The sequence below is a fragment of the Hyperolius riggenbachi genome, chromosome 8 (assembly GCF_040937935.1).
Source record: "Hyperolius riggenbachi isolate aHypRig1 chromosome 8, aHypRig1.pri, whole genome shotgun sequence".
In the NCBI taxonomy this organism is placed as follows: Eukaryota; Metazoa; Chordata; class Amphibia; order Anura; family Hyperoliidae; genus Hyperolius; species Hyperolius riggenbachi.
In genome coordinates, this window is record NC_090653.1 from 48,228,468 (window position 1) to 48,253,075 (window position 24,608).

The 24,608-nt window shown below is 45.0% G+C and overlaps 1 protein-coding gene across 1 annotated transcript; it reads left to right on the forward strand.

The window, feature by feature from the left end:
• Nucleotides 1-898: 898 nt before the first annotated feature.
• On the forward strand, nt 899-21,042 carry LOC137528121 (acetylgalactosaminyl-O-glycosyl-glycoprotein beta-1,3-N-acetylglucosaminyltransferase-like). Its single transcript, XM_068249406.1, has 2 exons — nt 899-928; nt 19,920-21,042. The coding sequence occupies exon 2, from the start codon at nt 19,927-19,929 to the stop codon at nt 21,040-21,042; it is 1,116 nt and encodes a 371-aa protein (XP_068105507.1). The 5' UTR covers nt 899-928; nt 19,920-19,926.
• The last annotated feature ends 3,566 nt before the right edge of the window (nt 21,043-24,608 follow it).

Below are 24,608 nucleotides of genomic sequence, written 5' to 3' on the forward strand. Positions count from 1 at the left end.
ACTATTTATGAACAATTTATACTGGTCTAAAGACTCTGTTTCTTGATTAAGTATCAATTGATACTTTTGGTTGAGTTGTTATTTTATTTGTTGATGTTTGATTCACCAGTTAATAAACAATTAATTTCAATCAATTTAAACCACAATAAATAGTGCCTACGGCCATTTAAAATCCAAGCTGGTTGTCAGTGTTTTATTAATTAGGTCCTTTAGCACTTATGTCCATGCCACTTAAATTACCAAGTGTGGGTGAGTGGCCGATGTGTTGAGGGAGAGTGTTCCAGACAAGGAAAGAGGATTGAGAAAAGTCCTGTTAGCAGGACAGAGAAGAGGTGACCAGAGAAGAAGACAGGAGAATATTGTAAGTAGAGCAGAGATTGCGTTTAGGATGGTATCTGGAAATAAGTTTGTTTAGATAGGAAAGAGCTAGGTTGTGGAGAGCTTCCATGTTCAGGGGGCCCTCACCTGCCAGATTCCGGCTTTATGCATCATTCCCCCGGCCTTGTAGCCTTTGCTGTACTACAGACTTTACCAATATGCAGAATGTGATGTGCATGAGTAGGCTGGACACATAACCTTAGTAACGTAATAGGTGGGGACTCCAGATAAGGCTGTAGTAGTGAACATTAACTAGGGAAGCCCTGTTATGGGAGTGGGCAGACAGCTTTGGACTCAGGTGTGCAAAGGAGCACAGCAGCTAACAATCTCACAGAAACAAAAGGGCTTGCTTGATAATCTGGAAGACAAACAGATGGGAAGGAGACAGACAGGATAATGAATTAAGTCTTTTGCTGACAGTAAACGAGAGCTGAGCAGCGGCAAGACATATAACAAGTGTCTCCGGTGAGAAGGGAGATGGCTTCGGGATAAGAGCTCATGCTGGGACCATTCCTGGGACGCTGAAGTTCTCAACAGCAGAAGCAGCACAGTGAGTAATCTGAAAAACAAAACTTGTTGGGTAATACAGGCATTAAAACAAACCTGACGTGAAATTACATTTCTGAGATAATGAATAGTGTGTAGTATAGCTAAGAAATAGAAAATTTGTAGCAAATGACATAGTCTCATATTGTTTTCCAGTACAGGAAGAGTTAAAAAAAACTTCAGTCGTTATCTATGCAAAAGAGCTTCTCTGAGTTACTCAACCCAATCTGGGTCAAATACAGTCCTGTTTTCTGAAGCACATAAATAGCCACGGAACAGTGAGAGGCAACTTCAGATAAGGTTTTACTGCAGGAAAGTACAAAGGGGCATTATTTCTGTTTTTTTTATAGCTAAAAGCCAGAGGGTCCGATCTAATTTGCTTTTTTTTTTTTCATAAATGGCCAATGGCCTCAATTCACTAAGCTTATCTCCTGTCTTTAATAACTCTTCTAGAGTTGTTACCATGCCCGTTTCTAGCCCCGTGCGGGGCGTGCCACCGCCCGGGGCGCTGTTGGGAGGGGGGCGCTGTAATGGAGGGGGGAAGCACCGTAGCCGCGGGGAGGGCAACCCGACCTCTCCCTCTCCCGGGCCGCCCTCCGTGCTCCCCCCTCAGATGTATAGTGAGCAGCAGCAGCCAGGGAGGGAGCGCTGTATACAACATACCTCCCTGGCTCCAAGCGCTGCTCTCTCGCCGCCGGTCTTCTCTCTGCATACACGCTTATACACACGCTGCTTCCTGTTTAGCCGGAAGCAGCGTATGTATACGCGTGTAGGCAGATGGGAGAAGACCGGCGACGAGAGAGCAGCTCTTGGAGCCAGGGAGGTATGTTGTATACAGCGCTCCCTCCCTGGCTGCTGCTGCTCACTATACATCTGAGGGGGGAGCACGGAGGGTGGCCCGGGAGAGGTCGGGTTGCCCTCCCCGCGGCTACGGTGCTTCCCCCCTCCATTATGGGGACAGCTACCTATCTAAACTATCCTGGGGGGCACCTACCTAATCTAACCTACGCTGGGGGGCAGCTACCTATCTAACCTATCCTGGGGGGCACCTACCTAATCTAACCTACGCTGGGGGGCAGCTACCTATCTAACCTATCCTGGGGGGCACCTACCTAATCTAACCTACGCTGGGGGAGGCTACCTAATCTAACCTACACTGGGGTGCAGCTACCTATCTAACCTATACTGGGGGGCACCTACCTAATCTAACCTACACTGGGGGGCAGCTACCTATCTAACCAACACTGGGGGGCAGCTACCTATCCTGGGGGGCACCTACCTAATCTAACCTACGCTGGAGGGCAGCTACCTAATCTAACCTATACTGGGGGGCACTTACCTAATCTAACCTACACTGGGGGGCAACTACCTATCTAACCTATACTGGGGGGCACCTACCTAATCTAACCTACACTGGGGGGCAGCTACCTATCTAACCTACACTGGGGGGCAGCTACCTATCTAACCTATACTGGGGGGCACCTACCTAATCTAACCTATGCTGGGGGGCAGCTACCTATCTAACCTATACTGGGGGGCACCTGTCTAATCTAGCCTATATTGGAAGGGGGGGCAGCTACCTAATCTAACCTATACTGGGGGGCACCTACCTATCTAACCTATACTGGGGGCAGCTACCTATCTAACCTATACTGGGGGGCAGCTACCTATCTAACCTATACTGTGGGGGGGGGGGGGGGCAGCTACTTATCTAACCTATACTGGGGGCACTTATCTAACCTGTATTGGGGGCACCTACCTACCTAGCTAGCCTATACAGGTGACAACTATACTGGCTACCTATATTGGAGACACCTACCTAACTAACCTATACTGGGGGCACCTACCTATCTAACCTATGCTGGGGGCAACTATTCTGGCTACCTATATTAGAGGCACCCACCTAGCTAACCTGTACTGGGGCACCTACCTATCTAACTTATACCGGGGGCGCCTGCCTATCTAACCTATACTGGGGGCAACTATACTGGCTACCTATACTGGAGGCACCTACCTGGCTAACCTATAGCGGGGGCAACTATACTGGCTCACCTATGCCTGGCTACCTATACTGGGGTACCTATTCTTGGCTACCTATACTGGGGGGACCTATACTAAGTGAAACTAGACCTGGCTAACCTATACTGCGGGCACCCATACCTTGCTCGGGGGGGGGGGGGGGGGGGGCGCAATTTTTACACCCTCGCCCTGGGTGCATTTTAGCCTAGAAACTGCACTGGTTGTTACCATGGTGATAAGGCATGTAGTATTCAGGAAACATTTTACCTCAGGCAAACCTAAAGTTAACTCTTCTGTCTTTAAGTTAACTCTTCAATCCTTAAAATAACTCCAGAGTTAAAGACAGGCTGTTTATTAACTGCATGTGAAAATAACTACAGAGGAGGTAAAATAACTACAGAGGAGGTAACTTAAGGAATCAAGAGATAAGATAACTCTCTCGTGGAGGTAAGTTTTCTCTTGCCTTATTATCTCCAGCATGATCTTAGTGAATTGAGGCCAATGTTTCATCTTCTGTTTAAAGTAACTTCACAGCAGCACTCTGCAACTGCAACAAAGTACCAACATGTAGGTAAAAAGTACTATCATATTTTTATTTATTTTATTTGTTGCACATTTTCTTACTTGTTGGTGGCTTAAAATGCATTTGATTAATAAGGTGTGAAAATATCACCTGGGAGAAAACCCATGGCCCATATGCAATTCACTTTTTCACCTGAGTTTTCTCCTACGAGAACATTTTTCATCTTCAAATTAAAAAAAAAACATTTTAGCACTTTGCAATAAAAAAAATTATCAAAAAGTAGGTAAAAAGTACTACGGTATTACATTTTTTTGAGTGCTTGCTTTGCTTGCTGAAGGTTTAAAAGGAATTTTACTGACAGTTTTGAAAATATCACCTAGTAGAAAACTCAGGTGAAAATGTGAATTGCATATGGGCCCATATTTATTATTCATTTTCACACAAAGCTATGCAGCTATGTCCATCTTGCTGGGACCTACATTGGGGAATAAAACTGGTGCATTTACACACTAGTATTATTATTATTATTGATTTATAAAGCTCCAACATCTTCCGTGGTGCTGTACAAAGTAAGAAACAAACAAGGGACACAAAATAATACAGATAAATGGTATACAACTAAATACAGAATCGGTACATACTGTATTACAGAATCAATACAAAATACAGAATTGGTAATTACAGTGACAAAAGTAACATGGTGAATAAAATGTATACGAAATTCCAAGACACAAAAGGGTGAGAGAGCCCTGCCCTTGCAAGCTTACAATCTAAAGGACTAGGGGGAACAAGAGGTGGGGTAGTATACAATATTCATACCTAGAGGCAGTGTGTTTGAGGATATTTAGTAGGAGTGCAACTTGGCCTCAGGTCAAAGAGGAATGGCCAAAGGGGTGGGAAAAAGTGAGTTTTGAGGACATGTTAAAAGATATGAAAGGTTGGAGAGTGACAGATGTGATGTGGCAGGGGATTCCAGAGGAGGGGTGAAACACGTGAGAAATCTTGTATATGTGAATGCGAGGAGGTAGTTCTAGAGAAGGGCAAAAAAGGTCATGTGCAGATCTGAGATTGCGATTGGGTTGGTATCTGGAAACTGGGGAGGAGATGTACATATGTACACATTTACATACAATCATTAACCCCTCTGTACTCTCACTCAAAGCACATGCTCACAACAGGCTGTAACGCTGACAGCAATAAAAGCAAAGGAGAGTTGTCAAAATGAAGGATCTGAGTTACCAAAAAAAGTCTATATTATTTATTTATTTTATGGTGTGAGCGGTACCAAGGGCATAACTAGGCTTCATAGGGCCTCCCTGCAAAAATGATAGCATGGGACCCCCTTTGTCCCCAAACCTTATGCAGGTCACGTGATCAGGAGCTGGCGAATGGCAGCAGAGAGTGTTCTGCTGTAAAGCAGCCTCTGGAAGCAGTAAAAAATTACACATGTTCCTGCACACAGTTTTTGTGAATGAATGGGTAGGTTTTTTTGCTAATTGGCTGAACTTGCGGTTGGGGAGAGGGAGGAGGAGGGGCCCCAAAGTCTCTAGTCCTCCCTGCCATGGCGGGGGTCGCAGGGGTGATTGCTACGCCCATGAGTGGTACCACTTGTTGCTTCCTGGAGAAAGAGACTACTTTATCTGCATGCATGTGTTCCCTTTGTTTAAAGCAGACATGAATTCAGAACTTCCTCTCTGCTCCAAAAGACAAGCAACAACATAATAACCATTAAAGAAAAACATTTCTTTATTACAGCTGGTACAAATCCTGCAATAAAACTGCAGTGTGTCTACTTCCTGCTTTTGTGGAAGCAGACATACCGTTAACCTCCTGTGTTTACAGATTATCTGCTCTGCCACCCACGATAATAAGGTGCACAATTGAAGGTAAAGAGGCGCCCTTAAAATCGAGGAAATAATATGAGGTGGCTTACCTCAATAACGAAATCCTTGTATATGACAAAAGATTTTTATTTAGCACAGGCAACGAGTTTCGTGGGTCCAAGCCCGCTTCATCAGGCCAATAAAAGTGCCTACAATAGTGAAAGAGCTCCTCAGTATAACTGTATCGACAGCGTTATAGGTTAATACAATGAATACTTATGCATTATACATTTATATCCTAATAGTATACATACCATTATGGTTAAATGAAAAACGATCAAATGATTCGATAGATCCATCAATCAGAAAAACAATTTTTCAAAAAAGTAAATATAACCTAATTTAAGGATCTGGACTGCTGATCTAAAATGGGAGATGGTAAATATGCAAATGCAGTGTTCAGCTCCATTTGAAGGTATGTATATAATGTTCAAAAAGGATCAACAGTCCATGGGCCTGATTCACAAAGCCGCGCAAGCCGTCCAGCACGGGGGCGCCAAACAGCCAGCACGCGAAGCGCTGCCCGCGGCCCCGCGCGACAGCGGCAAACCGCGCCCGCAAACGTCAGCGACCGCACGAATCGCGGCACCCCACGCGCGCAAAAGCCCATGAACGGCACCCCACGCGCCAACCGCCCAGTACACCCGCGCCAAACAGCCCGCACGCCCCTGCGAACCAAGCCGACATGCCCAAAATTTCCATATTCTGGAGGAGGTTTTTATAACAAAAATTAAAAACTAAAGTTACATATATATATGTAGATATAGAATAAAATAATAATAATAGTACTAATAATGCACAAATTACATATACAAGAATCCAGCATTCATAGTACAGTATAGGAGATATTTATCTTGCCCGTGAATATATAGCTTATAAAATAGACTAGAGTGCATATATCAATCAAAAAAAAAAAAAGAGGGGGGGGGGGGGGGGAACAATTATCACAAGACTTGGCCAGGTATAAATAGACATGTGTCTGACACTAACTGACACTTTAAGAATACCTGGTCATAGATATCATAAAAACAGCAAAAAACTGTGCATAGTTTAAACAGCAGGGGGAGCGCTTCATATAACTGTAATAATGGGAGTAAGCTTGATTTACCAAATGAACAGGTCGATATGGCAAAGGGAGCCTCTAATGGAGACTCTGAAGAGCTGCAATATATATTAGCTTTGCTAATCTCGGCAGCTGCAGTAATGAGAGCTCACCGAGAGGTGGATCAGGTGTTCAGAGGGTACATGAGCACTGGCGAGTTTCTCACAATATATATATATATATATATATATATATATATATATATATATATATATATATATATATCAATGCCCTAAACCACGATGGCGGCGTTTTTAATTTTTGTTATAAAAACCTCCTCCAGGATATGGAAATTTTGGGCATGTCGGCTTGGTTCGCAGGGGCGTGCGGGCTGTTTGACGTGGGTGTGCTGGGCGGTTGGCGCGTGGGTTGTTGTTCGCGGGCTTTTGTGCGCGTGGGGTGCCGCAATTCGTGCGGTCGCTGACTTTTGCGGGCGCGGTTTGCCGCGGTCGCGCGGGGCTGCGGGCAGCGCTTCGCGTGCTGGCTGTTTGGCGCACCCGTGCTGGACGGTTTGTGCGGCTTTGTGAATCAGGCCCATGGACTGTTGATCCTTTTTGAACATTATATACATACCTTCAAATGCAGCTGAACACTGACTCATTGAGCTACCACAGCCCGGTGACCATATGGGCTTGAAAACCGCCACGGCCTGCACTCTGGCCATGGTGCGCACCAATCCAGCACGGCCGTCACTACACAAACAGCTGTTTGTGGTGCGTTACACAGTGAGTTTGGTGTGTCAGTGTGAAGCAGAACTCTAATTACACTCCCTGACTGATGTATACACGCAAGATGTTTTAAAGCACTTTAGGCCTGCAATTTAGCATTCAATGGGCTTGATTCACAAAGCGGTGATAACTTAGTTAGCACGCCTAAAGACTTTTGGGTGTGATAAGCATTGCACTAAGTAGGTTAGCACCACTTTGAGGGAAAAAGTCGCGCGCAAAAGTCTGATGCGCATGAAACATCGCATAGGGTTTAATGGCTTTGCGCACATAAAACTTTACACGCAAAACTTTGCGCGTGAGTTTATTTTATCGCGCATAAACGGAGTTTAGGCATGATAATGGGCTTATCACCAGCGTGCTAACAGTTAGCATGGCTTTGTGAATCAAGCCCATTGCTACCTGATCCGCTCAGCTCACTGGATCAGGTAGCCTAGTTTTTTTTTCATTTCATGAGCCCACCTCGGGCTCTTTAACCAGTTCACTACTGAGGGGTTTTCCCCTTCTGTACAAGAGCAATCTTCACCTGTCAGCGCTCCTTCCATTCATTTGCTTATAACTTTATTACTACTTATCACAATGAAACAATCTATATCTTTTTTTTTTTTCACCACTAATTAGGCTTTTTTTGGGTGGTACATTTTGCTAAGAACTATTTTATTCGAAATGCGTTTTAATGGGAAAAATAAGAAAACATTAAAAAAATTCATTATTTCATAGTTTTTGGCCATTGTAGTTTTAAACACTACCTGCTACCATAATTAAAACCCACACATTTTATTTGCCCATTTGTCCCTATTATTAAAACTTTTAAAATATTTCCCTAGTACAATGTATGGCACCAATATTTTATTTGGAAATAATGGTGCATTTTTTCCAATGTTGCGTCCATCACTAATTACTAGCCCATAATTTAAAAAAATAACATTACTTTACCCCCTTGACATGCATAATAAAAAAGTTAATTCCCTAAGGTAACTATTTATGCTTTTTGTTTTCATTTTTGATATGCACATAATTTATTTAGGTAACTATGGGAAAGTGTGGGAGGTAAGGGGTTAATTTTAAATGTATATGTGGGTCTTTTTATTAAAATAAATGTATGTGGGTGTAATTTTACTATTTGTCCACAAGATGTCTTTTCGCATTATTTCCTGTTAATGTACTAGAAGTACAGGAACAGGAAGTAATGCTTGGACATGTTACTTCAGCAGCTACAATGACCACATGCATCTCATTGATGCCGGCGATCATTGACATATAGATTTACATTAATGAATGGGAACTCCCCTCTAACGGCGTCGGCGAGAACACGTGTGGAGCAAGTGGCCGCCATCTGCCACAATAGACGAATATCTACGTCCCTATGCAGGAACTGAAGTCCTGCGGAACATAGATATGTTGTCTTGAACTACATAGGTGGTTAAAGAACATCTGAGCTAAAAGTGAAGAATTAAGCTTTACCTACCTGGCTGGTGCTTCTTCCAGTCCCTAAAAGTCTATCTGGTCCAGCACTGCAGTTCCGCTGGCCTCCATTGCACTGCTAGCACCTCTGGAAGATGACAGCTGTGGTTGGGCCTTCTGTGCATGCGCGAGTGCATCTGTGTGCCTCCCTCGATTGTGCTCCCGTAGCCAAAAGATTTAAATTGCACAAGTGCAGAATGCTGCTAGCTACGGAAGCGTGATTAAGAGAACCGCGTGAAATTCAATAGGAAAATAGAAAGATCATTTTCATTTCAAAATTGTTATTATCGTGAAATCGAAATTCGCAAACGTGAGTAAACAGTATAAAGCAAATTATTAGAGAGTGAATTTTAATAACATTAAATTAGGAAATGTTTTGAGCAGGACTAATCTATGAATCTATGGAATGGAATGCTGAAGACACTTGGAGAAACAGGAGGAATAAGCATGTATAGGAAGCTGTGCTGATGCCCTCTGCTCCTCCATTCTACTCCGACCCCTCCTTTCCTCCCTAAAATGCCCCCCAGTAGCCTCTTCCTGGTCGGCCAGGTCGGGCATTAGTGCACAGGCGTTGGCATGGCAGCGCGTATCCTACAGTGCATGACGTAATCGTGATACCATGCACATACACAGTGCGCTCCTGGCCGGGGCCATGCGATGTAGGATGCACGCAGCCGTGCCAGTGACTGTACACTAATGTCTGACCTAGAAGAGGCTGCCAGGGGTAATTTAGGGGGGAAAGGAGGGTGTAGGCTATTTCTCCATGTGTCTCCATCTCTGGTATCCTTCAATCTTGTGGGGACCGCGTGTAGTATATCCTACGCTGCACTTGGGCTGCCTAACTCTGATGCGGCATCGTATTTTCGCCACCTGCCATTTCCGCCCCCGACACGATCGTGCATGCCCGAGTGGGGAGATTAAGCTGTCACATGACAGCTGAAATCTCCCCTCAGTGATCAGGAGGCATCACAAATTTGCAATTGGCTCCTGATCACATGATCACTAGCCGATCGTAGTGATCCCTATTGGCAGCAGCAGTCTTAGGGGAAGAAGAGGATGGGGACTTACCTTCCTGGCGTTCCCCTGGCAATCATCGCTCCCCTCCGCTCTGGCCGGCATGCGGCATCCCGGCTCGCTCTGCCTTAAGTGTCGGGTCCCTCCTTGATGACGTCATCAAGCCACGACTCGGAACTTAGTGGCAGTGCATGCGAGGATGCTGGCCAGAGCGGAGGGGGCTAGAACTGCTCATCGCTGGAGACTGAAAAGGTGAGTAAATGCTGCTGGCAATATAGGGGAGACCTGGCTACACTGGGGACACCATGCCTAGCTAACTATACTGGGGATCTAGCTGCCTGACCCCCCCAAGCGAGACCCCCCCCCCCCCCAATGTAAAATGGCCTGGTCCTTAAAGGCGGTCCCAAGAAGGTTAAGATTGTGTTCCCACTTTAGCTGAGAATGGACATTTTTTGTCCATTCTCCACTTATCGCGAAACGGGCAGTGAACAGCTCCTATGTTACATATAGGAGCCGTTTACACTTGTCAGTCTTCCATGGATCCGTGAGATCCGCTGCAGTAACAGGGTCACACTTCTGTGCAGTTCACAAAAAATTCCCGGCCAGGCAGATGCATTCCCCCATATAGCCTATGGAGGTAAGTCATCTCCACAGCGGACCAACGGAGCAGACACTACACTGTCCTCTCCCGCTGGTCGCACCTGGTCCGGCTACACATGGGAACCGATCCTAACTATATCAGCTGGACCTTTTCAAGTAATGTGACCTGATTTTAGAGACAGAATTCTGTGTGCAGATTTCTCTCTGCACACAGAAGCTCCCTGCTCTCCATCCAGTGATAAAAGAACAATGCCCAAGCAGACTGGAGCGAACACGGTGTTTCAAGCGCTGACTTGGGCGCAGCCGGCGCCACCATAGGCCGTAATATGAATTACAGCTATAGCAGCGCACAGGGAGTAACTTTGGCGCTGTCAGAAGACGGAGCTGAAGTTACTTTAAAACACAATAATTCGGCTTCCAGCGGTTGCTGGAAGCCAAATTATTTCATTCACCACCATCCATGGCGGCCTGGAGGGGGAATAGTATTTAACACGGCTGGGAACTTGTGCAGCAGCAGGATCAGCTATATACCAGCTGTATCCTGCGCCCAAGTCTCCCTGCCGATATCTCTCGTACACGACTGGAGAGCTCAGTGCAGCCCAGTTCTGCAGCTCTGGGACTGATAAGCCCTCCAAGGGAAAATGAAAGTACACACATTAACCCTTTCAAGTATTTTATTATTATTATTATATTACTATCGTTATTATTTTTAAAGTGTTGCTTTTATATTTTTAGAAATTATAATCATTGGGTTAATCTGTTAGAGCAGATTTTAAAGGGAACCCAAACTGAGAGGGATGTGGACGTTTCCTTTTAAATAATACCAGTTGCCTGGCAGTCCTGCTCCTCTCTTTGGCTGCAGTAGTAAGTGGATCACAAGCCTGAAACAAGCATGCAGCTAATCCAGTCTGACTTCAGTCAGAGCACCTGATCTGCATGCTTGTTCAGGGGCTGTGGAAGAAAGTATTAAAGACACAGGATCAGCAGGAGAGTCAGGCAACTGCTATTATTTTAAAAGGAAAATACCATATCCTTCTCAGTTTAGAGTCCCTTTAACAGTAATTCTAATTGAAGTGAAACCTAATAAGAAGAACATCATGAATGTGCACAAATGATTTTTTTTTTGTAGAAGCTCAGAGTTCCTCTTCAACTCTGCGCTGATAATCACAGGAAAAATCAGTGCCAAAAGTGAACCAGCCATATCGTGTGCCAAAAAAGTGGCAACACCCAAAAGATTAATACGAAAATGAACAACTCCCTTTAAAGTGACTTTTTTAATCAAACAGCAGGCTCAAAGCAGCTGCCTCAAATAAGCCATTCATTTCTTAATAACGCAGGCAACATAATAGAGCTTGGGTGTGTTTATTAGTAGCATGTCATACATTCTCACAGTTATGGTTTCCCGTGTGACTGACAAAAATGACCCCCCAAAAAATGGGGGCAATCAAATGAGCACACTGCTTTCCGGTCGATCATCACTGTTATCCATCTACCTTAAAGGGTTACTTAAGTCTGAATAATAAGCAGTTTAACCTTCCTGGCGGTAAGCCCGAGCTGAGCTCGGGGTAAGCCGCCGGAAGGCACCGCTCAGGCCCCGCTGGGCCGATTTGCATAATTTTTTTTTGCTGCACGCAGCTAGCACTTTGCTAGCTGCGTGCAGTGCCCGATCGCCGCCGCTACCCGCCGATCCGCCGCTATCTGTCGCGCCGCAGCCGCCCCCCTCCCCCCAGACCCCGTGCGCTGCCTGGCCAATCAGTGCCAGGCAGCTCTATGGGGTGGATCGGAATCCCCTTTGACGTCACGACGTCGATGACGTCGGTGACGTCATCCCGCCCCGTCGCCATGGCGACGGGGGAAGCCCTCCGGGAGATCCCGTTCTTTGAACGGGATCTCCGGATCTCCGATCGCCGGCGGCGATTGGAGGGGCCGGGGGGATGCCGCTGAGCAGCGGCTATCATGTAGCGAGACTTTGTCTCGCTACATGAAAAAAAAAAAAAATTAAAAAAAAAAGATTTGCTGCCCCCTGGCGATTTTTTTGCAAACCGCCAGGAGGGTTAAAGAGAGTTTGAAGCGAACAAAAATTGCTATTTTTACCTGGTAGTTCTCTTCAGTACTCTCAGTAGATGTAAACCGCTGCATTCCCGAGCCAAAACAAGGGCTTTAGACCCTCCAAATCTCCAGTGGGCAATCCGGGCAGCGCTTCCTAAAAGAGGCAGAGCTTTCTGCTGTAGTTCTGCCTCTACTGATGTCAATTGCTGTGGATCGTCGCCTCTCTCTGCCCCTCTCAGTATTCCTTCACAGAGAGGGGCGGGGGAGAGGCGGAGATCCGGACATCAGTAGAGGTAGAGATACAGTGCTAAGCTCTGCCTCCATGGGCAGCAAAATCCACGACCAAGAAAGTCGTGGGATTTTGTCCTGGGATTTGGGGGGTCTAAACCCCTCGTTTTGCAGCAGGGATGCGGCAGTTTACATCGACTGAGACTACTGAAGTGAACTACCAGGTAAAAATAGCAATTTTTGTTCACTTCAGAGTCTATTCAACTATATATATTGGCTTGCAAAAGTATTCGGCCCTCTTGAAGTTTTCCACATTTTATCACATTACTGCCACAAACATGAATCAATTTTACTGGAATTCCACATGAAAGACCAATACAAAGTGGTGTACACGTGAGAAGTGGAACGAAAATCATACATGATTCCAAACATTTTTTACAAATCAATAACTGCAAAGTGGGTTGTGCGTAATTATTCAGCCCCCTTTAGTCTGAGTGCAGTCAGTTGCCCATAGACATTTCCTGATGAGTGCCAATGACTAAATATAGTGCACCTGTGTGTAATCTAATGTCAGTACAAATACAGCTGCTCTGTGACGGCCTCAGAGGTTGTCTAAGAGAATATTGGGAGCAACAACACCATAAAGTCCAAAGAACACACCAGACAGGTCAGGGATAAAGTTATTGAGAAATTTAAAGCAGGCTTAGGCTACAAAAAGATTTCCAAAGCCTTGAACATCCCACGGAGCACTGTTCAAGCGATCATTCAGAAATGGAAGGAGTATGGCACAACAGTAAACCTACCAAGACAAGGCCGTCCTCCTAAACTCACAGGCCGAACAAGGAGAGCGCTGATCAGAGATGTACAGCTCAGGTGGGGGAACCTGTCCATAGGACAACTATTAGTTGTGCACTGCACAAAGTTGGCCTTTATGGAAGAGTAAGCATAGGAAATCCCGTTAGCAGTTTGCCACAAGCCATGTGGGGGACACAGCAAACATGTGGAAGAAGGTGCTCTGGTCAGATGAGACCAAAATGGAACTTTTTGGCCAAAATGCAAAACGCTATGTGTGACGGTAAACTAACACTGCACATCACTCTGAACACACCATCCCCACTGTCAAATATGGTGGTGGCAGCATCATGCTCTGGGGGTGCTTCTTTTCAGCAGGGACAGGGAAGCTGGTCAGAGTTGATGGGAATTGTAAGGAGCCAATTACAGGGCAATCTTGGAAGAAAACCTCTTGGAATCTGCAAAAGACTTGAGACTGGGATGGAGGTTCACCTTCCAGCAGGACAACGACCCTAAACATAAAGCCAGGGCAACAATGGAATGGTTTAAAACAAAACATATCCATGTGTTAGAATAGCCCAGTCAAAGTCCAGATCTAAATCCAATCGAGAATTTGCTGCTGTTCACAAACGCTGTCCATCTAATCTGACTGAGCTGGAGCTGTTTTGCAAAGAAGAATGGGCAAGGAATTTCATCTCTAGGATGTGCAAAGCTGGTAGAGACATAGCCTAAAAGACTGGCAGCTGTAATTGCAGCAAAAGGTGGTTCTACAAAGTATTGACTCAGGGAGCTGAATAATTACGTACACCCCACTTTGCAGTTATTTATGTGTAAAAAATGTTTGGAATGATGTATGATTTTTGTTCCACTTCTCACGTGTACACCACTTTGTATTGGTCCTTGACATGGAATTCCAATAAAATTGATTCATGCTTGTGGCAGTAATGGGACAAAATGTGGAAAATTTCAAGGGGGCCGAGTACTTTTGCAAGCCACTGTATATATATATATATATATATATATATATATATATGTATATATGTGTGTGTGTGTATATATGTGCATATATATATATATATATATATATATATATATATATATATATATATATGGATATAATGTGTGTGTGTGTGTATATATGTGTATATATATATATATATATATATGTGTGTGTGTGTATATATGTGTATATATATATATATATATATATATGTGTGTGTGTGTGTATATATGTGTATATATATATATATATATATATATAATATGTGTGTGTGTGTACACATATAGTGGTGTGAAAAACTGTTTGCCGCCTTCCTGATTTCTTATTCTTTTGCATGTTTGTCACACTTAAATGTTTCTGCTCATCTAAAACCGTTAACTATTAGTCAAAGATAACATGATTGAACACAAAATGCAGTTTTAAATGACGGTTTTTATTATTTAGTGAAAAAAAAACCTCCAAATCTACATGGCCCTGTGTGAAAAAGTGATTGCCCCCCTTGTTAAAAAATAACTTAACTGTGGTTTATCACACCTGAGTTCAATTTCTGTAGTCACCCCCAGGTCTGATTACTGCCACACCTGTTTCAATCAAGAAATCACTTAAAGAGGAACTGTAACGACAAAACGGCCCCTGGGGGGTACTCACCTCGGGTGGGGGAAGCCTCAGGATCCTAATGAGGCTTCCCACGCCGTCCTGCGTCCCTCGGGGGTCTCGCTGTAGCCCTCCGTACAGCCGTGACGCAATATTTACCTTCCTGGCTCCTGCGCAGGCGCTCTGATGCCTCTCGGCGCCGAAGTAGGCGGAAATACCCGATCGCCGTCGGGTCTGCTCTACTGCGCAGGCGCAAGTTTCCGGCGCCTGCGCAGTAGAGCGGACCCGACGGAGATCGGGTATTTCCGTCTATTTCCGTGCCGAAAGTCGCCACAGCGCCCCCGCTGGAGCCAGCAAAGGTAAATATTGAACTGACAGTCGGCACAGTCGCCGGCTGTTCGGAGGGCTGCGGCGAGACCCCCGTGGGATAGAGGACGGCGTGGGAAGCCTCATTAGGATCCGGAGGCTTCCCCCACCCGAGGTGAGTACCCCCCAGGGGAGGTTTTTGTTGTTACAGAGTCTCTTTAAATAGGAGCTATCTGACACAGAGAAGTAGACCAAAAGCACCTCAAAAGCTAGACATCATGCCAAGATCCAAAGAAATTCAGGAACAAATGAGAACAAAAGTAATTGAGAGATATCAGTCTGGTAAAGGTTTTAAAGCCATTTCTAAAGCTTTGGGACTCCAGCGAACCACAGTGAGAGCCATTATCCACTAATGGCAAAAACATGGAACAGTGATGAACCTTCCCAGGAGTGGCCGGCAGACCAAAATTACCCCAAGAGCGCAGAGAAAACTCATCCAAGAGGCCACAAAAGACCTCAGGACAACATCTAAAGAACTGCAGGCCTCACTTGCCTCAATTAAGGTCAGTGTTTACGACTCCACCTTAAGAAAGAGACTGGGCAAAAACAGCCTGCATGGCAGATATCCAAGGCGCAAACCACTTTTAAGCAAAAAGAACATTAAGGCTCGTCTCAATTTTGCTAAAAAAACATCTCAATGATTGCCAAGACTTTTGGGAAAATACCTTGTGGACCGACGAGACAAAAGCTGAACTTTTTGAAAGGTGCGTGTCCCGTTACATCTGGCCTAGAAGTAACACAGCATTTCATCAAAGGAACATCATACCAACAGTAAAATATGGTGGTGGTAGTGTGATGGTCTGGGGTTGTTTTGCTGCTTCAGGACCTGGAAGGCTTGCTGTAATAGATGGAACCATGAATTCTACTGTCTACCAAAAAATCCTGAAGGAGAATGTCCGGCCATCTGTTCGTCAACTCAAGCTGAAGCGATCTTGGGTGCTGCAGCAGGACAATGACCCAAAACACACCAGCAAATCCACCTCTGAATGGCTGAAGAAAAACAAAATGAAGACTTTGGAGTGGCCTAGTCAAAGTCCTGACCTGAATCCTATTGAGATGTTGTGGCATGACCTTAAAAAGGCGGTTCATGCTAGAAAACCCTCAAATAAAGCTGAATTACAACAATTATGCAAAGATGAGTGGGCCAAAATTCCTCCAGAGCGCTGTAAAAGACTCTGTGCAAGTTATCGCAAAAACTTGATTGCAGTTATTGCTGCTAAGGATGGCCCAACCAGTTATTAGGTTCAGGGGGCAATTTCTTTTTCACACAGGGCCATGTAGGTTTTGAGTTTTTTTTCTCACTAAATAATAAAAAACATCATTTAAAACTGCATTTTGTGTTCAATTATGTTATCTTTGACTAATAGTTAACAGTTTTTGATGAGCAGAAACATTTAAGTGTGACAAACATGCAAAAGAATAAGAAATCAGGAAGGGGGCAAATAGTTTTTCACATCACTGTACACATGCAGGACGGACACTCTTAGGCCTGGTTCACATTAGCGTTCGCTATCCGGATTTTCCGGATCTGATCCGGACCGCATACTGTACAAACGGAACGTATGTTCCGCATAGCAATGCAAAGGCTATGCGGACGTTCACACGCGTCCGTTTCGTACGTATCGGAGCCAGATCGGATCCGGACTCCGGACTCTTTTCCAACATGCGCTATTTTATGGGTCCGGATCTCCGGCCCATGCACCCGGACCGGAGCCGGACCTGAGCCTGACAGCACCATCCGGAAAGCAGAAACCAATGGGGAACAGAAGGCACAGAACACACTGCCTACAAAAACCTGACGTTCTACCCCTCTTCCTATGCGTATCCAAGCGGCCATTTAGGATGGGGACACATGGGCCAAGCATGTCTGGAGTGGAGCAGCAGTGACAGACGTGCTGGAGCTGTTTGGCAGAATGTCGGAGGTGGAGGTGAGGCCTACAGCGGAGGAACCTGATTCTACAGGTGCACCTTCTGCTGACCCCAACATTTTTTTTAATTTAAATTTCACTATTTTTTGCCTACGGATCCGGATGGCAGCCTGATGCATGCCTGATACAAACGGACCGGATCCGGATCGGATCCGGATCGGAACCGTACGGTTCTGATCAGGATTAGGTCCTGATCCGATCAGGATCCGATCAGGATCCGGTCCGTTTACTTGCCAAAACGCAAGTGTGAACAGGGCCTTAGGGAGAGTAGCAACAGTGCTGAACCTTCTCCATTTATAGTATTATTTATGTATTACCGTGGACTGATGAACAGCAAGGCTTTTGGAGATACTTTTAAAACCCTTTCCAGCTTTATACAAGTCAACAATTCTTAATCGTAGGTCTTCTGAGAGCGTTTTTGTGCGAGGCATCATTCACATTAGGCAATGCTTCTTGAGAAAATAAGGGCAGGGTAAGCTGTAACCCACATCCCCAATCTCCTCTGATTGATTGGACGTCAGCTGGCTGACACCTCATTCCAATCAGCGCTTGGAGTTGTCATTAGTCTAAAGCTGGCCATACACTGGCCCGATTTGCAGCCGTTTCGACAGCAGATTCGATCACTGGGATCGAATCTGCTGCCAATCGTTCACGCTAAACGCACCCACCGATCCGATTTCCTCCCGAAATCGGATCGGTCCGTCGATCGCGCCACGCGGAAAAATACCGTCGATCGCTCGCGGGTAGGGAGCGCGTCGCTAGCGGCGGCCGATCCGATCAGGTATACATTACCTGATGCTGGCTCCCGGGCATCTTCGCCGCGCTGCACCGCTCTGTTGCTGCTTCCATCCCAGTGTACATTAACTTCCTGTGTCACTGCAGTGACCAGGAAGTTCAAATAGAGGGCGCTCTATTTGAACTTCCTGGTCACGGAGTGACACAGTGTACGCTGGGATGCGGTGCGGGGTGCAGCGCGGAGAAGAAGACCCGGAGCCAGCTTTAGGTAATGTATACGGGGGGGGGGGGGGACAGGCGGCAGGAGCAGCTCAACAGATTGTGATCGGTTTCAGGCTGAAACCGATTCACAATCTGTTTGCAGTAAAGGCAGCCATACGATCCCTCTCTGATCAGATTCGATCAGATAGGGGTCTGTCAGCTGGTCGATCTAATGGCAAATCGACCAGTGTATGGCTACCTTAAGGGTTCACATACTTTTTCCACCTACACTGTGAATGTTTACACGGTGTGTTCAATAAAAACATGGAAACATTTAATTATTTGTGTGGTCTTAGTTTAAGCAGACTGTGGCTGTCTATTGTTGTGACTTAGATGAAGATCAGATCACATTTTATGACCAATTTGTGCAGAAATTACAATTTAATTGTAATCAACAAATTGATAGAATACAAGACATTGTGGAACCCCAGAAGAATGTTAAATATTACAGTTTATTAACCGATTCTGAACCAGTAGAATGTATAATATGCCCCTGTGGACTTCACTTCAGTATCAGGGGCGTAGATGTGCATATTCGTTTATTTACCTTGCCGTTCTCGATCGCCACACCGCTACCAGTCGTTTCCGTCGCAATCCTGCCGTTCCGTGATCGGTGAATGGGAACAGCTTGTTCCCAAACCCGATCACAGTGCCTGTGATGAATGAAAGCTGGCATTGCACACAAACACTCCTGCTGCACACCTCTACCTCAAATATCTGCTGATCAATACTATCTCCAATGCGGGGCAGGAGTGACATCACCAAACATCAATATTCAATAAAATTATGCAAAAAGGTGTCATCACTCAATGATCTTTAGCAAATTGAAAAGGCATCATTAATTGAATTAGGTGCGTAGACCAATACAGACATTAAAACCATGTAAAATTCACATAAGTTGGAGCGCTTTGATCATTGACTGTCATTCACAATCACTCCCACACATCACTCATACAGGTACCAGTACCGTAATTAATTGTATGGTATCTTCAGAGTGGCGGAGATAGGGGACAGTCAACTGCTTGTATCAAAGTCCTTGAACCAGTGTAGCCAATTATGCGCCTGTGTAGCAAACAGTCTTTCGCCTCTCACGGAGGCAATCAGAGCTCAGCTTTTAACTTACAGGTCTTGTGCAGCAAATGCGATGTACATCACGGCCGGGTTTCCCCTGAGACGGGCGGAGATAGGTGGAGATTGACTTCACTGGAAGCAGAGCTACTGTGCTCAGCTCTGCCTTTTCCAGGAGGTAATGGACAATATTTCCCTGGGGATTTCAGGGGGTTAAATACATCATTCTGCCACCAGAATGCAGCGAATCATCTTTTATCATACTGCTGAAGAGCACTGGTAAATAAAGAGGTAATTTTATTAGCTTCCGACTTTAAAAAGCATATAGCATAAAATAATCATTTGCAAAAAGTACCACCCAAAGAAAGCCTAATTTGTTACAAAAAAATAATAATCATATATAACTCATTTTGGTGTGATAAGTAACAATAAAGTTATTGGCGATTCAATAGGAGCAGCATGAAATATGAAAATTGTTCTGGTTTTTAAGGGGGAAAAAAAACTGTTGTTAGAAGTGGTTAATATTATGTGCAAATTGATTACTCCCCTTCTCCCTCATTGTATATTGTTTCAATGGAAGGTTCGCTTTACTTCAAAAAAAAGCCAATATTTATTTGTCTAAATATGTTTTTGTTTTTTTACAGTATCAGCATGAGGTGGAGTTTTCTGTCGGTGGAAACTATATTGCTGCTCTGTGTGGGTCTCTTAGGTCTCTTGTTCATTTTACAAGAATGTGAAGATGAAGTAGAGAAAACAGTAAGTCATCCTGTCCACTTAGAACGCATGATTCGTGACCCACCTGACCAGAAAATAAAATGGAATGCCTGCCCTGAGGACAAATCAGTGTATCAAGTTGGAGGGTTTTCCAAGCTTCCTGAGCACATTCAAAACTTCATGAGATATAGACACTGCCGAAGTTTTCCTCAGGTCCTTAATACTCCACAGAAATGTGGTGGAAAAGCTATGTCTGAAGAGTTATTTTTGCTACTAGCCATAAAGTCTTCTCCGGGGAACTATGAGAGGAGAGCGGTCATTCGTCAGACTTGGGGGCAGGAAAGAAGCTACAATGGGGTCCAGGTCAAAACGATTTTCCTCTGTGGGACCTCACGCGATGCGAGGGAGGACAGACATTTGCGTCAGCTTCTAAAAATTGAGAGTGAAGCCTACAAGGATATCTTGCAGTGGGACTTCCATGACTCTTTTTTTAACCTGACCTTAAAACAGATCCTCTTCCACCAATGGCTACACGAATACTGCCCAGGAGCTCATTTTATCTTTAATGGAGATGATGACGTGTTCGTCAACACCTTCAACGTGATCACCTACCTAAATGGTTTAGAAGCACACAGACATCTCTATGTTGGACAGTTGGTAAAAGGTGGTCCGATTCGTGAATCTCGCAGCAAATATTATATCCCTGTACAACTTTTATCCTCCAACACCTATCCCCTGTACTGTGGAGGGGGAGGAATAATCATGTCCCGATATAGTGCCCAAGCCATTTATAATGCATCCCTGGACATCCCGCTTTTCCCTATAGATGATGTTTATCTAGGCATGTGTCTGGAGAAGGCTGGTTTAACCCCGGGCTATCACATGGGAATACGGACCATGGGAGTGTACTTGCCAACTAATAAAGAGGACTCTTTTCACCCATGCTACTACAAAGAACTTTTGATGGTCCACCGTCTTGTACCGTACCAGATGTTGGTCATGTGGAAAGCCATACAATATCCACTGAACTGTGGACATAAACTCTCTGTATAGATATAGATGTGTTATCAAGCACACTTCTTGGCCTATATGCAATTAACTTTTTCTTCTAAGTTTTCTCCCAGGAGCTAATTTGCCATCTTTTTCAGCACTTTGCGATGAAATAAGCACCAAAAAGTAAGTGAAAAAGTACCTTAAAAATAATTTTGAGTATTTTCTTTCTTGCTGGTGGCTTTAACCTCCTGAGCGATAATCCCGAGCTGAGCTCGGGGTATGTCGCGCAGGAGGAGTTCTCAGGCCCTGGTGGGCCGATTTGCATAATTTTTTTTTGTTACACGCAGCTAGCACTTTGCTAGCTGCATGTAACTTCCGATCGCCGCTGCTCGCCGCCGATCCGCCACTCGCCGCCGTGCCGCGCAGCCCCCCCCCCTCCGCGACCCCTTGCGCAGCCTGGCCAATCAGTGCCAGGCAGCGCTGAGGGGTGGATCGGGACTCCCTCTGACGTCACGACGTCCATGACGTCGGTAACTTCATCCCGCCCGGTCGCCATGGCGACCGGGGAAGCCCAGCAGGAAATCCCGTTCTGAACGGGATTTCCTGCTTACTCTGATCGCCAAGGCGATCGGAGTGAGTTACGGGATGCCGCTGGGCAGCGGCTATCATGTAGCGAGCCCAGGGCTCGCTACATGATTTAAAAACTAAATAATTAAAAAAAAAGTGCTGCGCCCCCTCCTGGGCGATCTTATTGTATTGCCCAGAGGGTTAAAAGCATTCTATGGACAAAGTGTGAAAATATCGCCTAGGAGAAAACTCAGGAGGAAAGGTTAATTGCATATGGGCCAGTGTGTTAAAAATGTTCATCACTGCAGCAAAGTTGGCAGTCTGATAACTTAAGCCTCCATGTACAGGATCATCACTTCCCAATATTAGCTCAGGAATCTTTGAATTACAGTAGAATCCAGAACGTAACCACTTGACCACTGTGGGGTTTTACTCCTTTAGGACCAGAGCAAATTTTCACCTGTCAGCGCTCCTCCCATTCTTTCACCAATAACGTAATCACAACTAATCACAACGACATGATCTATATCTTGTTTTTTTCGCCACCAATTAGGCTTTCTTTGGGAGGTACATTATGCTAAGAATTATTTTATTCTAAACACATTTTATTTGCCCATTTGTCCTGGTTATTGCAACGTTTAAAATTTTTCCCTAGTACAATGTTTGGCACCAATATTTTATTTTGAAATAAAAGTGCATTTTTTTATTTTTGCGTCCATCACTATTTAAACGCCCGCTGTTAGGATCCGCTCGGCTGCCTGCGCAGGCAGGCAGCTTTTTGACCACTGTTCAGGTCTGCATTCTGCAGGTCTCTGGAAGAGAGACCTTTCGTCAGTTTTGCAGCTTGCTGCTGAGGAATTTGCATACGTTTGTCATGCAGATTGCCTAGCCACATCCTTTGTAGGCTGGCTCTATATATACCATGTGATATCACAGACCTGGGCTGGTCATAAGGGTTTGTCCTGTGAAACACTCCTGGAGTGTCAGCCTTGCTCATTGTTTGAAAATTAGCCTAGAGTAATTCCTGGGACTGCACTAGGCAGGTTCCCTAGTGCAGTTATGATTGTATATCTGTTTTGTTTGTCTGTTGCGATTGTCCTGTCCCAGCGGTGGTCGACAGGAAGTAGTTCTGATCTTTGTTCTTGGAGTATAGCTGGAGCAGCGGTTGCTACCAGCTATCTCATCTGATCTGTCTTGTCTGGATCGCACTCGCCTTGCGCTAGTGCTGTGGATCCATCTGATCTCCATCTCTCTTTCTATACTTGGATCGCACTTGCCTTGCACTAGTGCTGTGGATCCTATCTCTCACTTATTCCTGTTTTCGTGTATCTGTCTTGTCTGCTACGAACGCTTGCTGGAGGCTCGGTGAGGTAACCGTTAGGCAAGCGCTTGCGTCCTCTGTTTCATGTTTGTCTGTCAGTGGTTAGTTAGGCGTGCTTGTCTCTGTTGTGCTTAACACGCGGAGACCGCGCATAAACGCGTGCACTGTTGCGAATGAGTTCGCGTTTAGTTAGCGTTTGTTATTTTCCTTATCTTCTCATTGTATGATTTACTGTGCCTTTGCTACTCTCGTGCTCTGCCTTGCTGTAGCCTTGTATCACCTCTGGCAATCGCCTCTCTCGCGATTGCGTTCTTACTTCATATCTGCTGTTGTATGTGCACCGTCGCAGGTTGGCGACTAGATTGGGGCACATACATACATTCTGTCCCTGTGCTCAATATCTTCCGCAATCGCTTCTCTTGCGATTGCATTCTCACTTGGTTTCTTCTGTTGTGTGTCCACCGTCGCAGGTTGGCGGCTAGATTGGAGGACATACATACATTCCTCATCTGTGCTTACATACATTCCTCATCTGTGCTTATTCGGTCTTGTGTCGCTGTTAGCAATCGCCATCTCTGGCGATTGCCTTCTCACTTTATCTTCATGGTTGTGTGTTCATCGTCGCAAGGTGGCGACTAGATTGGTGGACACACATACCCTCTGTCGCTTTGATCTCTCTCTTCCAGGGCTATCTTGCCCTGCGGTTCTTCCCTTCGTACAATTCCTGTCTGGTGTCTGTGGCAGGGCAGAGGAGCTGTTCCTCTGCACTCCACAGCTCCACCTGTCGACAGGAATTTCCCTCTACAGGTGCGTTGCACCTTTTGCTGGGTTCCTGCAAATTATACGCTTGTGGAGGATTTCCGCCGTGTCAGCGCACGCCTTGTGCGCTGATCACGGAGAGAATTCCACAATCGTTACACCCGCAAATTAAAAATGACAGTAATATATTACCTTGACAAACCTATTTAAAAAGTTCAGTCCCTAAGGCAACTATTTATGTATTTTTTTATGTACACACACACACACATATATATATATATATATATATATATATATATATATATATATATATATATATATATATATATATATATATATATATATATATATATATATATATATATATATATTTATATATTATAAACTGTTTGGGTAGTATGAGGGAGGGAAATAGTCAATTTTAGGAGTAAGTGTAGGTATTTTTATTAACTAAAATGTGGTGTGATGTAGTTTTACTATTTGGCCAGAAGATGTCCTCAGTCATTTTTCCCGATTTGCGTACCTAAGGACGTGAATTGGAAATAATGCGTGGCAGTGTAACAGCCGGAAGATACAATAACGCAGGAATCTGCCAGCGTTCAATGATTCAGGGACTTAGATTTATGAATGGGAACTGCATTCCCATTCATTAATGTCCCAGCTAACCGGCAGCGGACGGGAGCGGACGGCAGCCGCCTGCTCCCATTGACTAACTTTCGCGCCCCTGGGACTTCAGGTGAAGTTCCCCAGGGCGTGATTATACTGCTCCTGGTGCAGTAAGTAGTTAAAGTACACCTGAAGTGAGAGGCATATGTCATATGTTTTTCCTTTTAAACAATACCAGCTGCCCGGCAGTCCTGCTGATCTCTTTGGCTGCGGTTGTGTCTGAATCGCACACCAGAAACAAGCACCGGATTTGCATGCTTGTTCAGGATCTATGGCTTAAAGCATTAGAGACAGAGGATTAGAGGGAAAATAA